Source organism: Phoca vitulina, unplaced genomic scaffold, assembly GCF_004348235.1.
Source record: "Phoca vitulina isolate PV1807 unplaced genomic scaffold, GSC_HSeal_1.0 scaffold40, whole genome shotgun sequence".
Lineage (NCBI taxonomy): Eukaryota > Metazoa > Chordata > Mammalia > Carnivora > Phocidae > Phoca > Phoca vitulina.
In genome coordinates, this window is record NW_022589743.1 from 21,192,573 (window position 1) to 21,212,083 (window position 19,511).

Here is a 19,511-nt window from a genome sequence, read left to right on the forward strand (position 1 = left end):
ACCTAGCAGTTAGCACAGTGCCTGTTGCAGCCCATGCTTAATATATTTTTTATTTATGAATGAGTTTGTATTTAAAGGCTTACACTGGTACAAGCTATTCTCTCCCAGACCCCCTGCGAAAAAGGCAGAAGTAGATGCTAACAGCATGTCCCTGGACATGCTGAAGGACAACAGCCTAGGCGTCTCACCACCACAGGGCCCTCCAGGGCAGGGAAGCGGGGCCTCTCTGTAGGGCACATGGCCAGGTCTAAGCAAGCTGGGCCTGTGAGCCCAGGTCAGATAGCAGGAAACCATTACTTGGACACAAATGAAGAATGAAAGGTATGCTCATACTTCATATCATTCCAATTCACATTCAACCAATGTTTATTGAAAGCCTAAAATATGCCAGACACTTTCATATGCTTATCACATTTAATCCTCATAACCACCTTGTAAGGGAGGTATCATTAGTGCTGTTTGAACAAATGAAAAACTGAGGCTAGGGAGATTAAGTGGCTTATTCAATGCTCCCCAGACGAGAAGTGCAGAAGGTACAGAAACAAGGGTCTGAATTCAGGCCTGCGTGATCCCAAGTCTGGACCCTTCCCCACTGCACCACACTACCTCTATAAAAGGGTGAAGGGAAACTCGGCCACACGCAAAGCATCAGGCTATACCCAACAGGCACAGCCAGCCAGGAGGGAGGGGAGGAGAGGAGAAGGCCCCAGAGGTGACCTGGCCCCTTCCATGAGAGCAGTGCTAGGGCTCTCCCTGAGTGGTCAGAGAGAAGTGTGGAGGGGAGGGGGCTAGAATCCAACCCAGGGCTTTCCCCTAATGCTCCCTCTGAGTGCAAGAGGACTGCGAGGAACAGGACGAGGAACAGGACGGAAGCACAACAAACTGCCCCTGCCCCGAGGGAGACAGGAAAGGGCCTTCAAGTTTAAGCCAGATAAGGAGACCCAAATGACTATCTTCTGGAGGAAGGGGAAGAGGGAGGGCACAAAGGTTGTGGGGGGAACCTGAGCTAGAGGAATGGGAAGGGAAAGAAAGAGGAACCCTGCTTGGAGTGTTGTACTTTGGTTACTGGAGCTAAGTCCTTCACGGCAGGCCCCATTTCTGTGCCTCTCAATCTAACAGCTCCCATTCTGGCCAGAAAGGAAGGCTTCCTGCTGAGATGCTGTCCTGCTCAGTCTGTCTTCTGAGGCTTTTTCCAGGACTTGCGGGTTTCCAAGAAGATCTTGACCAGGGACAGGAGGATGGGCACAGCCATAGGCAGGAAGAGTGGGATATAGATGGCAAACTTCTGGTCATCAGGGAAATAGAGGAGGTGGAGGAGCGAGGGATCAAAAAAGGCACGCTCCGAGGACGTCACAGCTTCCTGGCTGGCAATGAAGGCAGAGGCCAGGTGCCCAGAGGCCAACTCCTCTGCTGCCTTCTGGACTGCAGCTACAGCCCTGTACACCTAGGAAGGGGGCAGGGGATTACCAGTAAGTACCAGGCACTAGGGAGGTGCTGGGGTGGGAGGGGGGATGGGTCTTACTGTATCTTCCATCTACCAGGCACGTTGCCTGGAGTTTGCCCACGATATGGAGGCCAGTATAAAAGGGCTACGGTGTATTTTTTTTAATGTGTGTGCCCGCTTAAAACTTCACACCCCACCTGGCGTCGGGCTGGGGACCTGGCACTGCCCCCTAGAGGAAGCCTGGGGCACTCAAGGATGGCATGCCCACACACACCCCTGGGCCTCAACTGGCTCTCTGGTTTCACCACACCCCAGCCCTTGCTGGCCACTCTGGTCACACCATCCCCTGCCCACTCACCTCAGATGCCACATCGTCCTTGATGACAATGTTGCTGATCTTGCCCAGAAGCTGGGCCAGGGAAGTGAGAGTGGTGGTGGCTGTGGCCACATTCTCCACTGACCGAGCCCAGAGCAGCCGGTCGAGCTCCCAGGTCGTTAGCCCTTCACTTTTGGGCCCTGAAAACAGGCATTTCAGAGGCATCTGGGGCTGAGCAATCCCAAAGAGCAGCCTGTAGGAAGAGTGAAGTAAGGAAGGCTGAGAGTAATGGCTAAGATTCCTAGAATAATGACTAAGATTTTCAATCTTACCCAGAATCACCAAAGTCACAGGGAAGTGCCTCAGGGTCTTGGCAGGGTGGGGAATGAGTGGCAACACTAAGCAAAACAGAGCCTCAAGCCCCATTTTAACCAGTGTTTTTGCTTTTATCTGTTTCTGGTTTGGATTTCCAAGATCTTGTTTGAAAAAAGGTCCCATGGCTAAAAATTTCTGGTAATACCAACCTAGTTTAATCCCCTCACCCTGCCTACGCTCTTGGGACAAATGGGACCACTGAGCCTTTAGTTAAGGGATGATCCAGGACCACTTCTTTTTTTGTTTTTTTCAAGATTTTATTTATCTATTTAAGAGAGAGAGAGAGAGAGCGCGCGTGTGAGCAAACAGGGGAGGAGCAGAGGGAGACAAGTAGACTCTGCACTGAGCATGGAGCCCAATGCGGGGCTCGATCCCATGACCCAGAGATCATGACCTGAGCCAAAACCAAGAGTCAGCCGCCCCCCGACTGAGCCATCCGGGCGCCCCAATCCAGCACCACTTCTACTAAGCACCTGTGCTGTGCCTCTCTAATCCTGCACCCAGGGCAGACATTGCTAATCTACCAGAATCCTCTTTCCTGATGATCCCAGGCACAGCCCTAGAATCCTCAACACAGGGCAGCAGGCAGCCACTAATGTACCAGTTAGCTTCAGAATTAGTAGCTATTTTCTTAAGCACCCCTAATCACACCCCACAGACCTGACATTCAGGAGTCTGCTTTTCTTAAAACAGTTTTTGTGAGCAACTACTCCTTCTTAGGAGAAGGATGAGGTGATCCTTAGAAACCTTTCCTGGTTTCCCTGGGGCTCTAGGCACAGCTGAGGTCTCCCTGCCGGGTGAGATTTCATTCCAGTCCGCTCAGGAGACTGGGGTCAGACTCAGTGACCACACTCCCAGGCGCATCAGCCAGGACCTCACCGCAACTGAGCCAGGAACACCTCCATCACTTGCACCATGTCCACCTCAACCCTCACTGGCAGCTCCGAGGCATTGTAGGCTTCGGGGTCCACATTGTAGACCTGCAGGGGGAAATGAGGTTGCCTCAAGACCACACCAGGACCTTTCACGGCTCTGCCCTAGACACTCTGGAGGTGGGGAGAGAAAAAGGAGACCTTTTCAGAAATGTCTTTAGAAATTACGAACCTGATGGTATAGCTAATATTTTTTCGAATACCTTTTAGGAGCTTTTCATATATTATCTCCATTATCCCCTCAAAAGTCCTGTAAAAAATATTTTTTATTCCATTTTAAGAGTTCCTACCTATGAGAAACTCCCAGTCTCACGGGAGAAACAAACTTCCCAGCCTCGCAAGACTCCCATAAACAGGGCCAAGATCTAAGATGTACACACAGAGAAGTCCTCAGTAAGTGCAAACTGCTACATGCAAAAGGGTCGTATTATAGAAAACACTGACAGAAATAAGAAGCCGTGGGGCCGGCAGAGGAGGGGCCGAGCTCATAGCACCCGCACCTCCTTGGTGCTGCCCCTCCCACAGGCTGGGCCATGGAGGACACTAGAGGAACAACAGAAGGAACAGTCTTAGGAACGTCTGTCTGTCCCTAAAGCTGGGGCTTTATGATCATTACCATAATGCCACCCCAGCGGGGACTGTGGAAGGCGTTGGTGGCCACTGGAGCCCCATCCTTGTCCTGAATGTACAGTGGGGAGTGGGCAAGCTCAGGTACATACAGCAGAAAGTTGAGCACAGGGTAAAGGGAGGCAGCGCTGGATCCTGTGGTACAAAGAGAAGGGAAGTCAGAATACCAAAACCTGCTGGATCTAAATCTCAGTTCCAGGTCAGCCTCTAACTTTCTGGTCACTCACTCTGGTCCTCATTTTCCCCAGCTGATAATCACCGGGATATCCTCCAGTCCTGGGTTTCTGTGGTCAAGAACCTCCTCTGAACATTCTCCCAAGATGTGCCACATACATGTAGAGTCTTTAGCCCCCCAAAGGCCCCTGGAATCTTCCCTCCTCTAACAGGCCCCCTATGACTGTCTAAGACCACTCTCTTGGGCATTGCTACATCACACCCATATAATTATAACCCATTTTATATATAAGTATAAAAAAGACCTCATGTCAATTCCCTCTTAATCCTTCAGTAGCTAGCCATTCACACCAGGTAAAAGCTCAAGCTACTTACCATGGTCCTTATGATCTGGCACCAGCCCGCCTTGCCAGCTACAACTTGGTCACTCCCTCACAATTCAGCTACACTAAACTTCTGCGAGCTTCCTGAATGCCAATCCATTCTGCCTCTTCTACATCTAAGCTCAGAGTTTTCCTTACCTGGAAAGCCCTTCTATCTCTGTACTCCACACTGCCAGAGGGAGGGAGGAAGGAAGAGAAGGAGAGAGGGAGGGAGGAAGGGAGGGAGGGATGGATCACCTGCAGTCCCTCTCATATTGTGGTCCATAGTGGCCTAGCCTTACTATCTGAAATCCCACAACCAGTGATATACTAACTTTGGTTTGCCTGTATTATAGCTTGTGGTCATCTTATTCTTTGTAGGTACCACCCTCAAAATGAAAGACTGGAATTCCAGCTTCAAACCTTGATCAGCAGAACTGTCCATCCAAATTCTGCCTTCATGTACTTTTGCTGTTATCTTTCCTACATGCGTGACCATATCTTTCCTGGATGGCTTGCAGGGAGGGAGATGCAGCCTATCCGTTTCTTTACAAAAAGCACTGGCAGTCATTTTAATAAATGTTTTTGGATATGATAGTGTGAAATTAGACATGTCAACAGAATCTCATGAAAAAAGAGCCTAAATGCCCAGCACTTCCCTGACACCCTCAGACCACCCAACCTGGGAACCATAACTATATACTACCAGCCTCCAACCCCACACTGAGCCTTGAGGGTCCCTCCCCAGCCTGGCAGATAGACCCTCATCCTCAGCTCACCCAGCCGGGACTCCACTGGGTTGATGACATGAGGGAGGCTGTGTGCGGCCAAGTAGTAGCTGGAAGAAGCTGGGTCAAAGCGTGGGTTTACCCCCAACACTGCATAGTAAAGAATCTGTAAAGCAAAGAAGGAGGACATTATTTTGTGTATTGATTCATGCTCCACTTTGTCCCAAAAAGGATTTGAAGTGCCTTAAAAAGATACAGTTAGGACAGGACAAAATATAAAGAAACAAAATCAGAGCTGAGAGAAAATAGGTGTAGGAAAAAAAAATAACAAAGCCAAGGGTAAAGTTAATACACTAAATATATGCTTTGAAATCACATTTTTTACCAGGCTTTCTAAGAGCCTAAACAAAGAGGGAAACAAGAATAGCATAATTCAGTGTCCACAAGATCAATTCAAGTCAGTTACTCAGAAGTACCCCCACTAGCAAGACCTGATAAAAACGTCTCCCACATTTTCCCTAAAAGGACACTGTGTGATACATTCTTCACACATAGGAAGCTACATTCTTTCCATCTTTACTTCTATTACATTAACATATTTCAGGAAGTTTTATTTTTAAAATAAATTCCTTAAGGATGGCACGACTGGGTGAATACAGTTCGACAGGGGGTCATAAGGAAGGTCATTTTTTAACAAACCTTGACAAAAGCCCCTGAGCTGGACACCGTGGAGGAAAAGCAGACACTAGAGTCATATCAACGCACAGGCAATTCCCAGCAGATCAGCAAGCTCTAAGAGCTGGAAGAACAGACTCCACTTGAAAACAATAAATACGCATGGACTCTGGAAAGGACGGTGCGGCCTGGGAAGGGACTCCTCGGCTTGCTCCCAGTCTCACCTGAGAGTCCACAGAGAAGTTGCCCGCAGCACTGAGGGCACTCAGGAAGGGCTGCACATAGCGCCGGACGGCCCCTTCGATGTCCCAGTGGACGTCGTGGGACTTGGGGTCCGGGTTGAGTAAACTGAAGGTGATCTCATAGCCTAGAGAAACAGGAGTCAGGGAAGCCTGGCTGAGCTGAACTTGTCTCGCCTCTGGAATGGGGCTGATGGCCATCATGGAACCCAAGGGAGGATAAAACTGGGATGAGGAGCACTGAGGGCTTTAACTAAAAAGGTGAAACCACAGAAGAAAGGAGTAAAGAGTCCGCACGCAGATTCCCCTCCTGCCCCATCGCCTCCACATCATTCATTTCCCTGTCCCTTCTCACGGCAAAGCCCTGTCACCCTACCCAAGCTGGACTTGAGAGGCCGCCTCTTATCAGAGCTCCACTTGTCCTCCGGAAGGTGGTCAGCCAGGGCCGCAGCGAGCACGGCCTCAGTCAAAGACATGGCCTGCGCTACTTGGATTACACGGCGGCCAACGATGTTAAAGGCCTCCCGGTGTGTGATCCCTCTCACGACTGCTGTCCTCTCAGGCCCGATGTAGCTCATCATGTCCTGTGAGAGACCAGCAAGAGACAGAATGCCCAGGGCTCAGGGAAGAAAACAGAAGAACGTGCTGGCTCCGGTCTCAGAGAATCTGACTTTTTGCCACTGACCAAGAGGCCTACCCCTCCCCTTAGATTCATAGTGAACCCCTATCTCAGCACCTCTGACCAATCGGTGTCATGAATGCTTTCATTCATTTCTGTTCCCTTTGCCTTCCCAGCAGACATAAGTCCCAGGCATTATCTAAAGCTTCATGGGCTGGAAACCAGGAGATGCTATGCTGAACAAGGACAGCGGAATAAACAAACACCTGGAAAGTTTGATGTAAGTAGACAGCACATGGCGAAGAGGCAAGCCAGGAATGCTCACGGTAGCATTATTTCTAAGAGTCAAAAACCGGAGACAATTCAACTGCCCATCAGCAACAGGACGGATAAACTGTGATATGTTTCTATAATGAAACATCAGGTCATGATCCCAGGGTACTGGGATCGAGCCCCACATCGGGCTCCCTGCTCTGCGGGAAGCCTGCTTCTCCCTCTCCCACTCCCCCTGCTTGTGTTCCCTCTCTCGCTGTTTCCCTGTCAAATAAATAAATAAATAATCTTAAAAAAAAAAATGAACATATTAGACTCAACTGCACATTGATTATCATGGATGATTCTCTAACATAAATGTGGGACGAAACGCAAGTTGCAGAAGAACATGTGCTGTATTAATATAAAGTTCAAAAGTTTGTAAAATTGAATATGTTGTTTATTAAGATACAACACAGGTGATAAAACTTGAAAGAAAAGTAAGAAAATGACACACACAAAATATGGTCACCCTGGGCCAAAAGGGAGCAGGGCAGAACCATGCAGATGCACAGGGTTCAGCTATATTGCTAAACTGCAATATGCGAGCTGGGGTTGGGTACATGGATGTTCATTAAAATTTTCTTCCACCTTTTTATAAGAATTACATATTTCATCATAAACTGTAAAAGAAAATGGTATATGGCATAGCTCCCACTGAGCCTCTTGCTCATCAAGTGAAAAGGTCAATGTGTCGGCCCATATTACCACCACAACCCATTCAAACCAGCTTTTTTTTTCATCCTGATTTTTTTTCCACTTTAAATGGTCATCAGAGCTTGAACTGAATATAACTCCTGGCTTTAGAAAGACCCAGAGTTGGGATGCCTGGGTGGCATAGTCGTTAAGTGTCTGCCTTCAGCTCAGGTCATGATCCCAGGGTCCTGGGATCGAGCCCCACATTGGGCTCCCTGCTCAACGGGAAGCCTGCTTCTCCCTCTCCCACTCCCCCTGCTTGTGTTCCCTCTCTGTCAAATAAATAAAGAAGAATCTTTAAAAAAAGAAAGAAAGAAAGAAAGACCCAGAGTCAATGAACAAAAATCCCTATCTGCATTCTATTTTTTTTCCTATTTGCATTCTTTAAAAAAACTATTTGTTAAAGAGTTTTCTGTAACAAATGCAAGCAATAGGGAGCACTACTGCAAGAAAGAGGCGACCTAGGACAGGACGAGAAGCCGCAACCTCTGCTCACCCTACCTGGGGCAGAAGCGAGGAGTTTTCAGAGATCACATACACAGTCAGGGAGCCCTCTGCTTGCTTCTGTGGCTCAGCTAACACGGTTTCTGCCTCTGGGGACAAGAGCAGGAGGTGCACCAGGAGCAAAAACACCATTCCCTTTCCCTCTGGCCCCCACAGAGGGCCTCAGCCACGGCTCCACCTCCCACTCACACCTGGCTGACACTGTGGCCAGGCTCGGCCCCCGGTGGCCCAGGCTGAAACACACGGTATCTCATTCCAAGCTTTCCCAGAGAGATTCTGAAGTTAAGACAAGGTATGGAAAATACACACTTAGAGATCGGAAGAGAAAAAGAGGGCTTCGTGTTAAACTAGCATGATCACCCCTTCTGGTACCTTGCATACTGCCCAGTGACAGGGCCTCCTCCTCGCGCTCCAGAGCCCTCCGATAGGCCTTCTGGAAACGGCATTTGATTTTCATTTTGTCTGAGAGGAAAAGGAAGAAGCAAGATAAGAAGACTAAGTACAGACCTCTGTCCACCTTCCCAGCCCTCACACTGTCCGGTGTCTCAGGACAGCCAGAATATTGTTTGCAAAGAAAGACCAAGAAGCTGCAGTCAATTCTAATGATTTCTACATGGATGATATCAAATACACAACACCCCACCTCTTCCACCTAACTAGCTCTTGCCTCTGCCTGTGTACACCCTACCGTCAACCTGAAGTACCCTCCCAAAGGGAAATCTATTACAATATTCATTCTATTAATAGGTGAAAGGAGAAAAACCGTATGACCACTTCAATACGTGCCTCAAAATAATTAAATTCAATGAATGTTCTTGATAAAGATAAGATGCACTTAATGACAAAACACTAAATGTAGTTCGGTTAAAATTAGTAATAAGGGGCACCTGGGTGGCTCAGTCAGTTAAGCACCTGACTCTTGATTTCAGCTCAGGTCATGATCTCAGGGTCGTGGGATCGAGCCCTGCATCAGGCTCCACACTTAGCGGGGAGTCAGCTTGTCCCTCTCCCTCTGCTCCTCCCCCTGCTCGTGCTCTCTCTCCCCCCAGATAAATAAATAAATAAATAAAATCTTTTAAAAAATTAAATTAATAATAAAATGAGGATGCCTGCTATCTCCTCTGTTATTCAGCATTGTTCTTTCTGAAGTTCCTGACCAATGTAATAAGGGAAGAAAGAGACATGAAACATGAATATTTGAAAGAAAGAAACAAGACGGCCACTTTTTGAAATAGCATAATTATTTTCCAAGAAAATCAAAGAGAACCAACTGGAAAACTATTAGAACTAGTAACAGTTCAGTACAATGACTAGATATACGCAAGAATTAGTAGCTTTCTGATAAGTACCAACGATATCCAATTTGAAAAGCAAGTGTTTTTTAAAATCCCAATCACCATAATAATAAAGAACATAAAATACCCAGGAAGAAATGTATAAAACTATAAGAAAAACACCCAGGACTTCACTGAAGGACATAAAAGAAGATCTGAATGAAATGGGAAAAGTATACAAGGTTCTTAGATGGAAAGACTAAATATTCTAAGGATGTCAATTCTCCCTAAGTTAATCTATACCTGTAAGGCAATCCCAAAGGGATTTTTTCGCCCCCTCCCCTGAAATTGAGAAGTTGAACCTAAAATTTATTGGGGGGGTGGCTGGGTGGCTCAGTCGTTAAGCGTCTGCCTTCAGCTCAGGTCATGATCCCAGGGTCCTAGGATCGAGCCCCGCATCTGGCTCCCTGCTCTGCGGGAAGCCTGCTTCTCCCTCTCCCACTCCCCCTGCTTGTGTTCCCCCTCTCGCTGTCTCTCTCTGTCAAATAAATAAAATCTTAAAAAAAAAAAAGAAATTAGGTGATATTAAGGAATTATTTGTAACTTGGTTAGGTGTGACATGGTAGTTATGCTTATTTTATTTATTTATTTATTTAAGATTTTATTTATTTGACAGAGACACAGCGAGAGAGGGAACACAAGCAGGGGGAGTGGGAGAGGGAGAAGCAGAGTTCCCGCCGAGCAGGGAGCCCAATGCGGGGCTCGATCCCAGGACCTTGGGATCATGACCTGAGCCGAAGGCAGACGCTTAACGACTGAGCCACCCAGGCGCCCCTGGTAGTTATGTTTAAAAAATCAGGGGCGCCTCGGTGGCTCAGTCTGCCTTCCGCTCAGGTCATGAACCCAAAGTCCCAGGATCAAGTCTCACCATCAGGCTCCTTGCTCAGTGGGGAGTCTGCTTCTCCATCTGACCCTCCCCCCTCTCGTGCTCTCTCAATCGCTCTCTCAAATAAATAAATAAAATCTATAAAAAAAAAATCAAAATAAGGGGCACCTGGCTGGCTCAGTCGGTAAAGCATGCGACTCCTTTTTTTTTTTTTTTTAAGATTTTACTTATTTATTTGTGAGCGGCAGAGAGAAAGAGAGAGAGCACAAGTGGGGCGAGTGGCAGGCAGAGGGAGAAGCAGACTCCCCACTGAGCAGGAAGCCCGATGTGGGGCTTGATCCCAGGACCCTGGCATCATGACCTGGGCTAAAGGCAGACGTTTAACCGACTGAGCCACCCAGGTGGCCCTATTTATTTAAGATTTTATTTTAAGTAATCTCTACATCCAACCTGGTGTTCGAACCCATAACCCCAACATTAAGAGTCATACTCCACTGACTGAGCCAGCCACGTGCCCCCCCAATCTAACATACATTTAATTTGTTTATCTTCCAACTGTCCGTTCTCCTCTTTGTCGTCTATTTTGTTCACTGTATTGTCTATTTTGTTTGCTGTATCTCCAGCAACTACAACAGTATCTGACATATATATATATCAGCAAATATTTATTGTTGAATAAATGAACAAACCTATTACTATTCCTATTTAACAGATGAGAAAACCAAGTTTAGAGAGGTTAACCACCTCACCCAAATTCACACAAATAAGTAGCAGAACCAAGGCTTTAATCCAGCTCTCTTACACCAAATGCCATACTCTTGGCCCCTCCACTATACTACCTCCACAACATGTCCATGTTATTGAATACTGTGTCACTAAATACGAAGAAATCCATGACAAATTGACAGCAATCAAGTTGCGGACTAACATGTGAGGTATGATCCATTCTTGTTTTGAGAAACAAAACCTATTTATGTTTACATTAGGTTGAACTGTATGAAATGATTTTTTTTTTTTTTTTAATGTAGGCTCCCTGCGCAGTGTGGAGTCCAACACGGGGCTTAACTCACAACCTTGAGATCAAGATCTGAGCTGAGATGGAGAATCAGACAGAAGCTTAACAACCTGAGCCACCCACGGGCCCCATGAAATGATTTTTTTAAATGTGTGTGACCAAGGTTAAAAAGCTAGAAAGTAAATGGCACACAGGCACGTCACAGGCTGGACTCGGCCTACACATCCAGTCACTCCCAAACTTTCACTTCACACTCCAGAAAGTAAAACTGCTCACAGATCCCCCAACATGCTGATTCACCCCTCCATGCTTCTAAACAGGAGGCAGTAGAGTTTGTCAGTTAAAAGCCAGAACACTGGAATCAGTCAGGCCTGGATTTAAATCCCAGTTCCATCTCTTACTAGCTAGCTGTGTGATCCTGAGCAAATTAAAATCTCTTAAGTCTGTTTTTTCATTTATAAAATGGAGATAATAATGTTAGAGAGGATTAAATGAGGCAACACATGTAAAGTGCTTCACCTAGTTTCTGGCATATAATGAACAACGAATATTAGCGATTATTATTACTGGCTCATGCTGTTCCCTTCCTCCCTTCCCCCATTTAACCTGAATTCCTTCACAACCTTTAAAAATCTGGTTTAAAAATGACATCCTCAAAACCTTCTCTGCCTTTCTTTCCTCCCAGTTAAAGGCTCTTTCTTTCCTCCCAGTTAAAGGCTCTTTCTTTAGCGCAATCTCAGTTTCTTACATACTTCCACTGTGATTTCTTTTTTTTTTTTTTTAAGATTTTATTTATTTGACAGAGAGACACAGCGAGAGAGGGAACACAAGCAGGGGGAGTGGGAGAGGGAGAAGCAGGCTTCCCGCGGAGCAGGGAGCCCGATGCGGGGCTCGATCCCAGGACCCTCGGACCATGACCTGAGCCGAAGGCAGACGCCCAACGACTGAGCCACCCAGGCGCCCCTTCAGTGTGATTTCTTTATCTAAGTGTCTTTCTCCCCTACTGGGCTACGAATTTCTTTAAACCATTATCAATTCCTCATTCACCCCAAAATTCCTGGTACTGAAAAGTACCTAACACTTAGTAAAGTATCCCACTTCCTCTCCTATGCCCTAATGAGCATTAATTGCTTCTCATCAGGTAGCATAATTGTTTTATGAATAAAACTGTCGCCTTAACGGTGAACACTGAATTTAAAGTTGTTTTTCTTCTAACCATCCACACTGTTCATTCAGAGAGGGCTTTTAATATACATTTTTAACTACCTTTAAGGGACACTCATGCTCCTCCTACCTAACCCATCTCTGGACTGAGCTCAGACCAGAAAGGCAGCCCTGACTCCCCAAGGACTCACATTTCAGAGGGATATCTCTCTCATGTACAACGGTGAAGGGCAGCTTCTCCTGGTCGTCCAATGGCACTGATTCTCGGGTAAACACGACGGTGACGGGTACCGTGAGCCGCAGCTAGGGTAAGGAGCATCCGGGCCATCAGCTGAGTCTCCACCTTGCCAGCGGGCTGTCCCCTGGCCTTCTCCCACCGAGGACTCACCTGCAGGGCATTCAGCCCACTGATCTGGGAGTAAGGCAAGGGGGCCCGGTAGGTCTCCGTGGTCTTCCACCAGAGCGGTAACCCCAACAGGATGGCCACCGCAGCGAAGAAGAGAGCGGCCCGCTTGCCTCGGACCACCTCTGGGGGTACGGAGGTACCGACTTGAGGCGCTGGAAGTGGCCTTAGGTGCCCGCCCCAACCCTGACGCGGAGGAGCCCCAGCAACCGGCACTCAAAGGCTCTCCGCCCGCCTTCATAGGAATCCCTGTGCGAGGGGCCCGCGCCCAAACCTGAAGGGATCTTATCTGAAACGACCCCCCGGCCCCCAGTCCGCGGGACCGCTAGCACACCCACAATCCCCAAAGCCCGCATCCTCCCTCTCAATACACAAGCCGCGGGCCCCGCCCGAATGCCACCGCACCTAGGTCTGTAGCCGCTGCCCCGGGAGCCGCCATGCTTGCTTCCGGTTGCTCTAGGCGCCGAAGGGCGGAGCTGCGCAAGGAGGGGGCGGAACCACGGCGGGGTTGCAGCCAATCGCAAGCCGCACTCCAGGCGCGCGGGGAGGAAAAAGAGGTCGAGGGTGGGCGGGGTCCGCAAGGAGCCTGTCAGCCAGTTTGAAAGGAGTTTGCCCTGCACCCTGGGCGGTCGAGGAGGTGCACGGGTTTCTGCGCTGCTGGAAGACTCTTTGTTAGTCTCCCGCTTCCTCGTAGAACACACTCCTAGTCCCAGGGATAAAGAGCGCAAACTCTGCAGGCGTTAAATACTAGTTGGGCGACCACAGGCAGCTCTGAGTCTCAGTTTTCTCATCTGGAAAATGGAGATATTTACCAAAATGAGCTCATTCAGGGGCACCTGGCTTGCGCAATCGGTAGAGCGCGGGAGGCTTGATCTAGGGATCGTAAATTCGAGCCCCACGTTGGCTGTAGAAATTACTTGAAAAAATAAAATAGGGGCACCTGGGTGGCTCAATCGGTTAAGCATCTGCCTTTGGTTCAGGTCATGATCCCGGAGTCCCCAGGATGGAGCCCCACATCTGGCTCCCTGTTCAGCAGGGAGTTGGCTTCTCCCTCTCCCTCTGCTCCTCCCCCCTGCTTGTGCGTGCTCTCGCGTTCTCTCTCTCTCATTCGCTCACTCTCTTTCTCTCAAATAAATAAATAAAAAATCTTTAAAATAAGGTCATTCATGTAAAGATCCTGGCACGGAAAGCATCCAAATATCACCTATCGATGGCATCCCTGTTTATCCATATCATAGAGCTCCTGTTCTGGGCACCCTCTCCTCAAGCCTCAAATATGGAGGTGGCAAGCTAGAAGTACCTTTTTAGCATATTTGGCTCACCAGTATTTTTTTTAATTCATTTGAATTCATTTCCAACTTGTAAAAGTCTGAATACTTAAAATTTTTGAAAATTCATGAGCACAGACTCGATCCTGATCACTTAGGTTTAAATCCTGACTTCATCACTTCACCTGAGTGATCTTGAGAATTAACCTCTCTGTGCCTGTTTCCTCATATTAAAATAGGGATAATAATAGTATCTACTTTATACAGCATTGTAGTAAATGAGTTAGTAAATGTAGTGATTAGAATAGGGCCTGGCCTGCCAGGAACACATAGTAACTGCTATAGAGGTGCCTGGGTGGCTCAGCCAGTTCAGCATCTGACTTGGTTTCAGCTCAGGGCATGATCTCAGGGTTGTGGGATGGAGCCCTGCGTCAGGCTCCACGCTCAATGGGGAGTCGGCTTGAGATTCTCTCTCTCCCTCTGCCCCTTACCCTGCTCAAGCACTCTCTCCCTCTCTCTCAAATAAATAAATCTTTTTTTTAAAAAAAGGAAGTACTATGTAAGTGTTATCTATTTTTGTTAATATAAGGGCAGGTCACCCTGGGCTTACATTCCCATATTGCAATAATTAGCTGGGTGGAGCACTTTACACAGAGCATGGCCTCCCCAGTTCACACATAACACACCTAGCAGGTTCTCTCATCTTTTCATCCCCTCAGACAGACCCAGGTGTTTGATGTACCCCCACACCCCAGCCAAGTGGTCAAAGTTTAGCACGAAACCTCACCAGGTCTATCCTTGCCCAGACCCTCAAATCGGCCTTCTCTGTGCCCTCATCTACCCCCAAACGGAAATGGGCAATAGCCCCTGGCAACCTCCTAGATACCCTGATCCATCTGGCAGTCTTGAGCCTTGGGGCTTTTCCATGTTGGGCAGGAGCCCAGGTGCTGTTCCTGCAGTGCCCACCCCACACACCCAGCAGAAGGTGTCACGCCCCGGCAGGGTTCAACACAGTGGAGAAGTGGGAAGACTCCTATCCCCTTACCCCAGTTTTGGGCTCTGTGCAAAAGCTGCCTTCAGGAATTTCACAAGTCTCGCCTTACTCCATCCTTCAGCTGCAGCCTAGCGCCTCTGAGGTGGCAGTCCCTGAAGGACCTGCAGCCCTCCATACTGCCCATACTCCAGCCTTGGACATTACCAGCAAGAGCCTGAGCTGGGAATGGGGATTGGGTGTGCCCCTCCCCCATAAACTTAAAGCTCAGTAAATCTCAAAACCTACCCCCACTCCCTCCACAGTCAGAGGGCCCAGAGACAGTGGAAATCAGAAACTGAGGTGGGAATTTGATATGTAAAACAGACAGACAAAGTAGCATGTTTTGCTACCATTTATTTGCTATGTGGTATGTACCCAAGGCATGAGTCATGTCTGGTGTCCTACTCTCTGATCCCAGGAGACAGGGCAGGCAAGGAAAGCTACCACATCATGGGGAAATTGTGGGGGCTGGTGGAGGCAGGGGGAAACCCAGGCATCCTGCTCTGACTTCTAGCAACTTCTCTTGCCCTCAGTCACAAGGGGCATCCCATCCTCCCATCCAATGGTCCCAGGTGCAGCAATGGGAGAGGGGAGGGGAGGACAAGAAAAGGAAGATGACTCAGTGCTGGCTAGAGGCATCTCTGCTCTGCATGGCTATTTGGCCCTGGCCATAACTATAGGCGAAATAGGGTGCAGGTGGCCAGGCCAAGGGCTGCAGTGTGGAATGCGCACTCAGTAGGCATGGTTGGCAATGTAGAGGGACTGTGCTGCTGCTCCACCATCTTCCCCGCTGCCTTCATACTTGCCCTGGGCTGCAAGCCCATTCACCTGCAAGAGGGTGGGGGGTAGGAGGGAGGTGGAGTAAGCGGGCTGACACCGCCCACAGGTGCCAAACCCTGCCCAGGCTATAGTCTCTGGGGGCTGCCCCCTGCCTAGCTATGCCCCTCTCCCACAACCACCACCTCCAGCTCCCAACCTCGGCCCGCTTGATGAACTCCTCAGTGGCAGCCCCAGCATTGTCTTGTTGCCCTCTCCAGGCATTGAGGGCAGAGGCCTGCAGGGCACGCCCATAGGAGAAGGTAAGGGCCCAGGGCCGAGGAAGGGGGCAGCGGTTGATAGCATTGAGGTTGAGCGATGCCTCCTCTTCACTCTGACCCCCAGACAGGAAAGTCACTCCTAGGGTAGAGAAGAGAAGACAAACTGATTGGTCAACTCCCTAATTTTCCAGGTATGGGCCCCATGAAGGCCACAAGAACCTGAGAATGGGCCTTAGGGACAGGAGCAAGTTAGGAAGCAGGGTAGTACCTGGGACAGCTGGGGGCACAGTGCGACGCAGGGCAGTGATGGTTGCCATGGCGATCTCCTCTGGGCTATATTTAATGGGACAGGCATGGCCAGGGGTCACCATGTTGGGCTTGAGCAGGGTCCCCTCCAGGTACACGTGATGGTCACTCAGGGCCTTGTACACAGCAGCCAAGACCTGGAGATCAGAGGAGGTTTACTAAGGTTCTGGGCCCCTGCTCAGTGCTCCCTTTTTAGGGGAAGGTGGGCATGACTGTGAGAGTCAGTACAGGCTCAAACTCACAGGTGTGTTCTGGGGCAGAGTAAAGAGTGCTTGGGGAAAGTGCCTGCATCTGAGCCAGGGACTATGGGGAATAGGCTCCCCGCTCAGGCCGCCCTTGCTGTAGGTGTCTGTGCCTAGGTGTGGACTCACCTTCTCCGTAACATACTGACAACGTTTGAGGTCATGGTCTCCATCTGGCAGGATTTCAGGTTCCACAATAGGCACGATGCCATTCTGCAGGTAAGAGCAGAGTAGCTTGGGAGGGGCAGTAGGTAGGAGGGGAGGAAGCCCTTGTAACCCTCTCCCCACTAGGCACAGGGCACCCATCGGACCCCCTCACACAAACATACACACACCTGCTGGCAGATGCTGGCATAGCGGGCCAGCACGTTGGCATTCTCCAGAATGGCAAGTGCTGAGGGTGTGCGCTCACTGATTTTCAGCACGCAACGCCACTTGGCAAAGTTGGCGCCATCCTTCTTGTATTGGGCACAGCGTTCCGAGAGCCCATCCAGCCCTGCAGGCATAATGCCAGCCTCATCACTCCACCCCTCTTGGCCAGCATCAACCATCCAACAACCCTGTGGTCCTCACCCACCCGTCCTGTACCTTGAGTGGTGGTTTCTCCATCAGTCCCTGCTAGAGGCACTACACCCTTGTCGACCTGTAGGGGAAACACAGGCAGAGGGCTGAACGCAGGCAGGATCCCCCCTTGTCACCACACACACACACACACACACACACACACACACACACATCTATTTCCATGTTCGGGCCCCATCAAGGGCCAGTGGCTGCACCTTGATGCCCACGACAATGCCTTTATCCTGAATGGTACGAACGAAGGGAACACCATTATCGTCTTTCTGGTAGAGTGTCTCATGGAAGAAGATGACTCCTCCGATGCACTTCTTTACACGGTCATCAGCACTGAACAGGACCTGGCGGTACAACCGGCGGTTTTCCTCTGTGTTCTCCACACCAATTTGGCTCAGCCGCTTGGCCATGCTGCCTGGGGGCAAACAAAAGAGGGGTAGCAAGCTCACCCCCAGGACTCTCTGGCTACCTCTACCCCACCTAGCCACAGGTCCCCCCCCACCTACCTACAGACTCATCCGCAGCCAGAATGCCTTTGCCTGGGGCCACAATCCGGAGGGCAATGTCAGACAACTCCTTTTTCTGCTCAGCAGAAAGGGCTGGGTACGAGTGGGGCATGGTGACAGCTCTGTGGAATAGAGACAAGATATAAAAGCTGGACCTGACCTACCACCTCTTCTGCTTCTTCTCCTGGCCATATGGGCCAAATGGCTTACCCCCACCTCCCAACAAGTATGGAGCTAGGAACAAGGCAGTAGTCCTTGGCATGGGTCCTGGGCAACACAGTGGCACCAATCCCTCTGACAGCTAGCAGGCTTAGGGCCCCAGTTCCCACATCTCCTTTTGTCCTTGGTGGGCACCCTTCCAGCCCTGGGGAAAGATGCAGGGTGGGGGTGGGGAGGTGAACAGCCCTGAAGCTACAGGTCTTCTTGTGAAACTACTGCCCAAACAGAGATCCAGTCCTTTCACTGAATTTGGCCCCTTCAGGTAGGGCATAAGCCCTGGCCTTTCCAAATTCCATGTTATCCTCTTCAGCAGGGCCCCTAGGGAAAGCGTACTTCCTTCCAAGGCTTCAGGATGAGGCAAAAGTACCTATCACCCTTCTTCCCTCAGCTTCTGGAGGAAAAGTGGGGGACAAGTGGGGACCAGGAGTGGCACAAATAACTGCCATAGGCTTCTGTAACCTCTTCTTTCCCATACCCCAACCCCGACGGCCTTTGCAGCCAGATGGGAGTGGAGGAAGGAGCAGGGAGACCTGTGGGGAGGTGACAGAGAGACAGGCTAACTAGGGGGGGGGGGGGGGCGCTGGCAGAGAGACCTAAACCAGGAGGACAGAGGAGGCAAGACAACTGGACAGGGAACTTAACCTAGGAGAGGGAGCAGGCTGAGATGAAAATGGGCTGGGTGGGAGAGGCTGACCCCCAGGAAAAATCCAGTAGGCAGAGGAAGACTTGGAATTAGAAAAGCTGAGGTCCGGGCATGAGAGCAAAGAAGAAGGGGTACTGTGGGAGAGGCTGAACCACAGGATTTCTGAGTGGACAAAAAGGAGAGAGGATTAAGAAGAGAGCTGAGAAGGCACATCCAAGGACCCTCGGGAGCAGGGCAAGGGTGATAGAGGGAAGAGTCAGGGAGAGGAAGGGGAGATGCTGAGCAGCTCCCGCCTCGCCCGAGGCCTCACCTGCGTGCTGCGAGGTGCGCAGCCAGTTAGCAGAGGCAGCCACAGGAACAGCGCGGATTCAGGTCGGCAACAGCTGTGGCTGTAGCTCAGGCTCCTGTAAATGAGGCTGCGGATGCCGCAGAGCTACGTGACTCCCCTGAGGGGCGGGCACATCCCCGCCCTGGCCACGCCCCCTCCCCGGACTGGTGACTCAGCAGAACCACGCCCACCGAGGCAGGGCGACGCGGTGGAGTGACTACCCAGTCAGGTTCTCGGAGGTTGTTGTCCCCCTCCCACCTTTCTAACAGCAGGGCCCCCCGGGAGGCAGGAAATGGCCTTGCCCTCATTTCTGCCACAATCGCCTTTACCGTGTGCTGGGCACTGGGCTGGATGTTGGGGACTGAGCCTGGTCTGGTGAAGGAGGGTCACCTAAATAGTCACAACCGGTGGGGTAAAGAGACAGAGGCACCAACAAAGTGTGATAGTCCAAGGCAGGGAGTAGGAACTGAGTTTCTCTGTCCTCACCCCCTTATTTACCAGGGCCTAGTCTAGAGGGGGATGGAGAAGGTAAGAGAATGAATCCTTGTCTGTCCTGCCCGCAGGCTAAGAGCCAGGGAACAAGCAGTCCAGTGCCCAGAGTATCTGAG

The 19,511-nt window shown here is 49.9% G+C and overlaps 2 protein-coding genes across 2 annotated transcripts; both read right to left on the reverse strand.

The window, feature by feature from the left end:
• Positions 1-350: 350 nt before the first annotated feature.
• PIGS (phosphatidylinositol glycan anchor biosynthesis class S) lies at positions 351-13,610 on the reverse strand. The gene is made up of 12 exons (XM_032429116.1): positions 13,151-13,610; positions 12,731-12,870; positions 12,534-12,645; positions 8,376-8,465; positions 8,001-8,092; positions 6,249-6,456; positions 5,858-6,000; positions 5,010-5,124; positions 3,684-3,829; positions 3,015-3,115; positions 1,803-2,013; positions 351-1,444 (listed from the first exon to the last, which is right to left on the reverse strand). The coding sequence occupies exons 1-12, from the start codon at positions 13,182-13,184 to the stop codon at positions 1,169-1,171; spliced, it is 1,668 nt and encodes a 555-aa protein (XP_032285007.1). The 5' UTR covers positions 13,185-13,610; the 3' UTR covers positions 351-1,168.
• Positions 13,611-15,380: 1,770 nt separating this feature from the next.
• ALDOC (aldolase, fructose-bisphosphate C) lies at positions 15,381-19,031 on the reverse strand. Its single transcript, XM_032429130.1, has 9 exons — positions 18,886-19,031; positions 17,714-17,835; positions 17,411-17,622; positions 17,220-17,274; positions 16,967-17,127; positions 16,761-16,844; positions 16,352-16,526; positions 16,023-16,222; positions 15,381-15,874 (listed from the first exon to the last, which is right to left on the reverse strand). Exons 2-9 carry the CDS (start codon positions 17,823-17,825, stop codon positions 15,779-15,781), a joined length of 1,095 nt encoding a protein of 364 aa, XP_032285021.1. The 5' UTR covers positions 17,826-17,835; positions 18,886-19,031; the 3' UTR covers positions 15,381-15,778.
• Positions 19,032-19,511: the final 480 nt, after the last annotated feature.